This window comes from Juglans regia, chromosome 8, assembly GCF_001411555.2.
Source record: "Juglans regia cultivar Chandler chromosome 8, Walnut 2.0, whole genome shotgun sequence".
Classification (NCBI taxonomy): Eukaryota; Viridiplantae; Streptophyta; class Magnoliopsida; order Fagales; family Juglandaceae; genus Juglans; species Juglans regia.
In genome coordinates, this window is record NC_049908.1 from 15,170,232 (window position 1) to 15,180,441 (window position 10,210).

General features: G+C 33.0%; 1 protein-coding gene across 1 annotated transcript; it reads left to right on the plus strand.

Moving 5' to 3' along the window:
- The first annotated feature begins 5,873 nt into the window (after nucleotides 1-5,873).
- Nucleotides 5,874-8,703, plus strand: LOC108986515. The gene is made up of 3 exons (XM_018959163.2): nucleotides 5,874-6,102; nucleotides 6,256-8,180; nucleotides 8,278-8,703. The coding sequence occupies exon 2, from the start codon at nucleotides 6,504-6,506 to the stop codon at nucleotides 7,146-7,148; it is 645 nt and encodes a 214-aa protein (XP_018814708.2). The 5' UTR covers nucleotides 5,874-6,102; nucleotides 6,256-6,503; the 3' UTR covers nucleotides 7,149-8,180; nucleotides 8,278-8,703.
- Nucleotides 8,704-10,210: the final 1,507 nt, after the last annotated feature.

The following is a 10,210-nucleotide window of genomic DNA, read 5'->3' on the forward strand; positions in this document are numbered from 1 at the left end:
AAGATGGGGTTGATCAAAGGTGGGTGAGTTAGTAATGAAATGTGTTGAATCTGTTACCTATTCTATACTTATCAATGGTGTCCCTTAGTGTGCATTCAAGCCGAAGAGAGAAATTAAGCAACGTGATCCTTTATCATCTTGTCTATTCATCATATGTGCTGAATCCTTGAGTCCCTCCTTAGAAGTGCTAAAGAAATAGGTTCTATTTCTAGTGTTCCTATTGCTAGAGGTAAACTTCAAATTAATCATCTCTTTTTTTTTTTTTTTTTTTTTTGCAGATGATAGTTTACTATTTTGCAAAGCCAATTCATCATAGTAGAATAATCAGATTTCTATACATATATATATGAAGGCTTCTAGTCAGAGAATGAACAAGGAAAGACTTCTATTAAATTTTAGTAAAAACACACCTCAAGAGCATCAAGAAATAATTTTGAGTATTTAAGGGCTAAGATCTACAAAATCTATGGAAAAGTACTTTGGTATGCCATCTCTCATTGGAAGATCTCGTGTCAGTTCCTTTAGAAGCATATTGGACAAAGTGAGGCAAATAATTAGTAACTTTAAAGTGAAGTTCCTCTCTCAAGCTTGTAAAGAAGGTTTGTTAAAAGCAGCAGTGCAAGCATTGCCTACCTGTAGTATGGGGGTCTTACTTCCATGTAACCTTCTTAGAGCGATTAATAGAGTAACACAACTTTTGGTGGGTATAGCAAGAAAATGATATAAAGATACATTAGATTTCTTGGAACACAATGGGCAAAGCCAAATCTGATGGTAGTTTGGGATTTAGAGATTTGGGAAGTTTTAATTTGGCAATGCTTGCCAAGCAAGAGTGGAGATTAATTCAGAATCCTAATTCCCAAGCCTCTCAAATCTGAAAGTTGAAATATTTCGCATGAAAATTCCTTTTTAGGCAAAACTTGGAAGTAGACCCTCTTTTATCTGGAGAAGCATACTTGCAGCTCGATCTTTGCTTGATGAAGGTGTTTTTTGGAGAATAGGAAATGGATAGCAGGTGCAAATTCGGAAAGATAAATGATTTCCAAAACCCAATTCCTTTAAAATACAAAGCGTTGTGAAGATTCTTGATGAAAATGCAAAGGTTCAAGAGCTGATTGATCCTAATACTAATTACTTACTGGAGGGAGTAATGAGTTGATTGATGAAATTTTTTCTCCAGATGAAACTGCAACAATTAAAAGGACTCCAATTAGCCAATGCAACAATCTAGATAAGAGAATTTTGAAAGGAACTTCATATGGCAAATTCACTGTGAGAAGTGCATACCATATACATAAAGAGTTACAGGTAAAAGCTCAAGGAAATGCTTCTTGTACCTGAAATCAGAAACACACTTGGTCTATAATTTGGAACCTAAAAATCCCCAGCTGAAAAGATTTCTTATGGAAAGCTTGTCTAGAAGCAATACCAACAAATGTAAATTTGTTCAAGAAAAAAGTCCTAGAAACCCAAAATGTCCAAAATGTCTTAATGAAGAAGAATCAATGATCCATGGCTTGTGGAAATGCACTATTGTATAGGATATTTGGGGCCAGTGCTTTAAAAGAATCCATAAAAGAAATTTCTGCTTGTATTATTTTTTGGATCTATTTGCAGCTATAAATACTATCTATGATAAGGAAGAGATGGAAGAAATTGCAGTTGTAGTAAGAAGGGTCTAGCAGAGAATGTTTGTTTTCCAGTCTGTTTTCATTCATCCAAATGCTATGGTGCAGCAGTCGAAAAACATATTGCAGGAACAAAGTAAGATAGGTATCAAGATCATTGCTGGAGATTGAGAAGCCAGAGTTTTAACAACCATGAGGAGGAATAGGCCATTGTTTCCATATGCTTTACTTGTAGAAGCTGTTGGTGCTTCTCAAGCTATCTTATTTGGCCTTGATTTGGGGTTGAGTCAGATCATTATTCTAGAGGGTGATTCATTACAAGTTATCCAACATATGACTAAAGCAAATGAATCCTAGACCAGCTTGTGAATGATAATTGGTGATATAAATGAGAAGATTCTTCTTCACTATAGTAACTAGACAGCTCAACATGTGAGAAGAGAGGTTAATGTAGTAGCTCATATTCTGGCAAAAAATGCCCTTTCTGTTCGTGACACTTTTGTCAACATATGAGTTGATCAATAATATTGGTTTCCTTTAAAAAACAAAAAAACTAAAACAGAGAGAAAGAGAGAGGGTTGTAATGGTAAATTTCTTTGTTTTATATTATATTCTCAAGCCGGCATATAGAACACATTCAGTAAAGTACTTACATGATATAATTTGACTTGAATGATAAATTTTAAAATTTAAATTATATAAATTAAATCTTACGTGCATATAATATATTCTACTTACCATCTTAAGAATAGAATAACTCCATATAAATTAGAAAACAACTCCAAAAATAATTAGGTAAAAATTTGGGATAATAGACCACAAAAATTTGTAAGAATTAGACAAATAATTTATAAAATGTAAACCACCACGACATCACCATCTAACATTTGATGTGGTAGGTCTAATGGCGTCAATCCTTACTAAAAAAGGACAAGAGTTCAAGTTATCCAACACCACCACATATGAATAATAAAATAAAATAAATTGACTTGCAAGCTTATATACAAACACACAGCCAGTGACGGATCTAAAAATTTATTTTCTTAGGGGCGAGAAAATAATATAATAAATGATTATATTTTTATATTTTTTTCATAATGTATATATATATATATATATATATTCTATATGATAACGAAATGTTATAAAAATAATTCAAGATACAAAAATATATTATCAATATACAATTTAGAGATATATTATTATGCATATGTTTTTAGTAGTAATTAAAAGATAAAAAATTAAAGACAAGACTTTTCCATCCTTAAGAAAATATCTTAATATGTTGAGTTAACAAGGAAATATGTTAAAGGTCACTCAAATAAAAATGGAGAAAGATTATACGTATAAATAATAAAAGGAAAGTAGAAGAGGAGCACAAATTAAGAAAATTAAGTTTGAATATGACTCAAAAAATAGAAAGAGAAGTTTGAATTTAATTAATAGAAAATAATAAAAATATATTAAAAATTGCATATATGTATGTATAAACTTTTTAGAAATATTTTAGGGTAAAATTTTTAGTTTTGTGAGAAAATCAATTTCTTATAAGATAATGGTGGGATAATAATGTCCTTATTAACATTAGTTAATGCAAAAATATATGCTATAAAAATTTAGTAAATGTAAGAAAATTATATATATATATATAATTATACATCGTCATTTTACTCTTATTTCATTACCATGAGATGATACTAACCATTTATTTATCTATATCTAAAAAAAATAAAATATAATCTTAGCAGAATGAAAAATGTCACATATATAAAGCAGGATCAAAGTAAGATAATAGTAGAGTATAGAGTAATTATTAAGTAATCCTTAAATATGAACAAACAATACTTCATCTTTATTTTTTCCTTAAAATTAAAAAAAAAAATACATCATCTTTTGTAGAATATCGTGTCAATTGAAATTAATGGTTATATAAAATAATTTTAATTATATAACATGTTGTGATAGGATAACATTTGATTCTAATTAATAGTTTCTTGTAGGGGTGTATAACTAGGGGTGTAAGTTGAAACCGGAAAACCGGTCCGGACTGGACCGGACCTGATCGGTTTTGAACCGGTTCGGTCTGAGACCGGTTCTTAGAATGTGAAAATCGGCCAGTTTCGGTTTTAGGATTTTTCAGACCGGACCGGACCAGACCGAACCGGTTGATAAAAAAAATATTTATATTATTGTATATATAAGTTTTATACAAAATATTATATATATATATATATGTTAATATATATAAGTTTTATATATTATGTATAATTATAATTTTTTATGTGAAAGTTTTATATATAATTATATATATTTATATATGAAATAATTTCTTATTATAATTTATAAATTATTACATAAAATGTTAATACTAAATAATTAAAAGTTTATAACTAATATTAATATTAAATATATAGTTTATAACTAATACTAATATATAACTTATAATAAAAGTATAAAACAATATTTTTTAAATTATTATTATTTTTTTTATAAACAAATTTATAATGACAAATTGTGAAACTTACATTTTAAAAAAATCAGAAAACCGGACCGGACCGGACCGGAAACTGATAAAACCAGAAGTACCGATTTAGGAGGATAACCGGTGCGTAATCGGTTTTGAAAAATACAAAACCGGTACATACCGGTTCGGTCCTAGATTTTGTCCAAAACCAGACCGGACCGGACCGGTTACACCCCTATGTATAACAACCGTCTAAACCGGTCGGGAACCGATCAGACCGGCCGTTGGAGTAAGGAATCGATCGGTGGACAGCAGGAATTGATGAAAATTGATATTGGCTAGTTTGGCGCCAGTTCAAACTTTTGAAAAACTGCTAAATCGGCCGACCCTTTATATATATAAATATATATATATATATTAAATATATGTATATAAAACGGCGTCGTTTCACTTAAATAAGTGAAACGACGCCGTTTTATATACATATATTTAATATATATATAAGTGAAACGACGTTGTTTTTATCTTGAAACTTAAAAAAAGAACATATAGAACGGTAATGCCGTTTCAAAATGGATTTAATAATTTACTGACCCCTCTTCTTCTTCTTCCTCGCATCTTCTTTCTTCTTCCATTTCACATGTAACTTTCTTCTGTTCTCTCATGGTAAAGGTCGACGCATTCCTCCTCGATCATAGAGATGCCAACGGCAGACTGAGAAATCAAACCATACCGCATCGAGACCTATAATATCAATTTTCTCTCTCCCAATCGATCGGTTTTGGCTGGTACTTTCCTCTCATTGGTTTGGCATCGAAACCATGCCGAACCCATCGATTTTCAACCCTAATTTCTTGATTCTTTTAGAAATAATTTTCTGTTAGAGTAAATATAATTGCTCGCAAATTTATACTTATTAAGGTGAAATCAACATCACTAAAAAAAAAAAAATTAATAATAAGGAGGAAATCAACATCATGCCATTCTTTTACAAACAAAGAGAAATAAATCAATCGTGCAATTGTGAATGTGAATACAGTAAGATGTAAGAGCATTTGGCTTAGGTAAAATTTATGTTTTTATAAAATTTGAAGGGAATGGTTGAATATAATCTATTTAATGGATTATATATTTTATAATTAATATTCAATTTGTTACAGTACTACCTTTATATATATAAAATATTATTTATATTTTTATAAATATTTAATTTATTTCTCTCTCGATTTTTTATTTTTTATTTATTTATTTATTTATTTTTTTACTTTATTTGAAATAAATAAAATATATTAGAAAATATAATATTTAAATTATATAAAGAAATAACAGATAAGTTGATGTATGATATATAATAAAAATTAATATGTAAAATAAAAAAAATGAGTTTTACTGATATATTTTAAAGAATAAGGTTACGTTTGGATGTTGAACTGAGTTGAATTGAGATGATAAAATATTGTTAGAATATTATTTTTTAATATTATTATTATTTTGAAATATGAAAAAGTTGAATTATTTATTATATTTTTTTGTTGAAATTTATAAAAATTATAGTAATTAATTGAGATGAATTTTTTATTAAGATGAATAATATTTGGAGTGCTCTGATAGGTTTAGATAGTGAGATAAAAAATTTTTTATTTTATATAAAAAATTTTTTATTTTAGATAAAAATTTAAAATATTATATTTTAATTTTATTATAATTTTAAAAATTAAAAAAGTTGTAATGATAAAAAGAATCATGTGTCTTATCCAATGCCAAAGTTGTAAGCGATCACACTGGAATACTCCGCCGGATTAAATTTGACAGTGAAATTGGTTTCAGATCCGTGGATTCTGGTTTTGTCTAACCATTTCCATTTCCCATGGCATTCTCATCCTGAAAGCCCTGACAGTAACAGGAGCATTTTCTCCACTAGCTTACTCTCGTTGATCCTACAATCGTGCGGACATGGAGTCTTAGATCCCACCGCCTTCGCTACACGGACGAACTCTCTCGCACTTTCTGGTAATTCTCCACTCGAGTTTTACATAGAAAATCATTATGATAATGGAAATCGAAGGTTTCAGCTTTTTTACTTCCTTTTGCCTCATGGAGATTTTATTCAATGTCTGATGCTATGTTCTTTCTCTGTTTTTATTCTTATGCGTTTTTAAACAGTGATTGTAATTGTTTTCTGGGGAGATCTGGCTGGTTTACGAACCGATTGTGGTTTTGGAGCGACTGAACAGTTTGATAAAGTTGAATTTGTGGCGTTAGATGCTCAATTTCCGTCGACTTAATGTAGAAGATCTAGAACTGACAGTGGTTTCCGTACAGCTCGAATCCCTAAAGTTGTGATTTTTAGCGCTGATTAGAGACCTTTGGCTTCCTCGCGGCTCTGGATTACTTAATCACTGAGTTCCGCTATGGAGACAATTCTTGTGGTGGCTCAGCATAGGAACCAATACTACAGCAGAAGCAAACCCGATGGGCCGGTCCGATTGGGTTCATCCCCGGCCAGAGACTTCAGAGGGATCAATTGCCGGAGTTTTCAATCCGGTGAAGGTATACTCCCGACCCCATTGAGGACTTGCTCTTCTCCTGTAGCCGCACGGGCATGTTCTTCTTCTTTTTCTTTATCTTTAGCGGAAACCCCATCTGGCCCACAAAACGATATCAGCGTGCAGTTCAAAACAACTGCGACAAGCTCCCCAATTAATATCGATGCGAAGGTTTGTAAGAAGAATAGGGCTTTTAGCGAGGAAGTCGCTAATGAGAGCTTCTCATTTTCTGAGCGTTGGGCTGGCCCCACGTACTCGAACTCGCCGCCGCCAAGTTCTTTACCAATACCCAAATTTTCGATCCTGCCAAAGAGGAGCGTGTCGCTTGATTTGGCCCGTTCCGCTCCTGAGATCGAAATGCATTACCCGATGGCCAAGTCTGCGCCCCCATCTCCTTCCAGGTATTATACCAATTCTACGAGGGATATCACGAGGGATATCTTTCGTAGTGCTGACTCTGCGACTAAGACTTTACGTCGCATTCTCAATCTCGATCTTGATGATGAGTGAAGTGGTAGGTGTGTTGGGCTTCTGTAAATATGTCTACTTTGAAAACCTGGGTTAGTGTTAGATTGTATATAGAGTGAATAAAATCGGTTGGTAGTGTGATTCTGTACGAGTTTGTTTAGCTCAGTAGCTGTTGGTACAAGCGATGGTTAGGGCTCTGGCCTGTCAACGATCTCCGGATTTCACATTAAGGATTGATTTATGGACTTTTATTTTGGTCTTGGACGGCATGTCATGATCGGAGGGAGTTACCTGTACTGTGTGGCTTTTGCGGCACAGTTGGAAGCTACATTGGGACGTTTTGGAGGGAGAAGAGAAGCAGTGCATCAGAATTTGCTAGTTTAGTTGCTGGAGCTATATCTTTATTTACTGATGTTTAATCTATCAGGCCTGAAGGAAATCATATTTCTAGGTGAAAAAGTTATGATATTAAGTTCTTGGTAGAAGTTCTTAACAGAATTCTTAATTTTCACTATTCTGTTCTTAGGTTTAGGTCTCTGGCTTCAGAAGCTGTTATACTGTAGAATCTTGAACTGACTCCTTACACCAACTCCTATGCTTCTGTTTCATTCCCCTTTTTGTCAGCGTCTTTTCTTGTTCTTAAACTTCAGCATCCTTTCTAACTTTCTTTCTCAGTCTATCATTGATTACTGTCTTAAATGAATAGATGCAAGGTTGCCTAAATTGGCTGGCTCAGATGAGCAGCCTTCCTCGAACCCTTTACCCCCCTCTCAGCTTCTCCACCCTCTTCTTACTCACTGTTTCTATCCTTTTACTAGGATCTGACTCCTCTCTGTACAATCTGGGAGGTATGGTTCCCTTTGCCATTTTCCTGGTTTTTAAGAGCGAAAAGTGGGAAGGGAGCTTCTGCTTCTTCATTTTGTTGGCTTATTCCATGTTGCGTTGTCCTCTTGTAAGCTCCTTCTAGTTTCTTGTTCTTGTGAGTTGTGAGTGCATATTGTCCCATTCATCTTGATCTCGGCAAGGGTTATTATCTTCCTTGGAGGTTATTGATAGTACCAAGTGATGCTCAAGGTAAAAAGTAATACCTTTTTGGATTTTTGTTTGCATGCTTTAATACATATTTTATATACCGCTAACTTCTATTTCTTCTTTTTTTCAACTTGTGAAGCGGGAGCCTGTCAGAGAAGAATGTGGCAGGTGGCTTGACTAGGGAATGTAATTCATGCTGGATCTAGTTTTGAGAATGCATGCTGTTATTGATCTCTGCATGCTCCTATAACAGGGAGCCCATCAGAGGAGCTGCTTGCTGTTCTTGGTCTTATCGGTTGTATTGAAAAAAGCATACTATCCATATTTGCTTGGTTGATCTTTTGTTGCATGAGTACCCTAATGTAGTGGAGTCTCTATGTAGTGTTAGATTTTCTGCCTTCTTGGCCCTTTTCACGTTGTATCAGATTCCGATGTTAGTATCTTGTTTTGCATTTATGTCAATGTTTATGCCATCATCCTGGGTTGTGATTGATATCGTTGTGTTGTTTCTCGAATTATTGACATTAGTTGCTTATGAATGGTTATGATGGCCATTTGCATTGAAGATATTGAATTTCTATCAGCTATCTTGATCGACAAATGGTTGCTATAGCCGTTGTGCTGATTTAAGGATTTGAGTCGATAGTTGGTATGATACTTTGCAATTAGTGGTTTGGCCACTTCCAAGCAACCATTTGTGTTTTAAATCATTATTCCAATTTGATTCGGAGTTTTAGGGAGATAACAGAACTCAGTTGCTCGGTGCCTCTTCCCCTTGTTGCTTCTTTGTCCACTTGCTGGCTATATCTGTATATGTAGGGGCCTTTTTGCTCTTAGCAGATGTGGATGAAAATATAGAACGGAGCAGTGGGCAGTGGTATGTATATGAAAAGGTACATGACCATCGACTTAGGTGTAATGTGACACTTTCGAATTTGGAAGGTGTGGACCATAAATATCACAAGTTCTAAATATTCTTCCATATATTGGTGTAGTCACAATCTTCCAAATTGTTAGCATCTCATACTCTCAAGACTTTCTTTCGTCTTTAGCAAGTGGGCTTTGCATGGTTACATATCTTTGTTTTCGGATCTGTTTTTGGTTAAAAGGAAAAGCATAACCGGAAAGAGAAATGATATTTATAGATATAGAATGTGTAAATGTTGTGTAATTTTTTTTAAAAAAGTGAGTAAATACATGATTTATGTGAAAAAAATTAATTATTTAATAATGAATTTTATTTTTTTTCAAAATGATTATACGGTGTTTATATACTTCATGATTGTATGTAGCATTATTCGAGATTTTATAATCTATGATGCTCCTTTTTGCTCTAAGAAAATATGTAAATGAGTTTGATGATCGAGAGAATGCGAACTTTCCAACATGAATCGTGGAACAAATAGGGGGTTTGGAGGGTGAAGAAAATTTGTTTGAACGACCAACTTTTTCTCTTTTGTTCGAATTTATTTCAGGGTGTTACGTTTTTCGAACATGTCAATTTAAATGTTTGGCAGTGTGCTTGTATTGTCTAAGATCCTAGTTTGTTTTTGCAGATAAGATAAGATGAGTTAAAATTAAAATTAAAAAGTTGAATAAAATATTGTTAGAATATATTTTTTAATATTATTTTTATTTTAAAATTTGAAAAAATTGAATTATTTATTTTATATTATATTAAAAGTTGAAAAAATTGTATTAATTAAATGAAATATTTTTTTAAAAACAAATGAGGACTAGTTACCACTTTTTAGCTCGCCAAGCTGTTCCTCACCTCCCTACCTTTGCTTGCTCACTACACATCTTTGCTCTACTTGTCCATTGCCCGCCCAAGGCTTTGCTCGTACGCTATTCGCCTGCCTTATATTTGCCTGTCCAGGTTTAGCTCACGTGATATTTGCCTGCTCAATGTTATGCGCCTCACTCTTTGTCTGCTATTCACTTGCTCGCTCACGTCTTGCTAACCTTGCCTGTCTGTATTTATTGCTTGCCTTGCTTAGAGCATTCACATTTGATTCTCTAAATTTTTTTCTAAATTTTAGTTAAAAAGGACATTCCTTATAATTTTATTC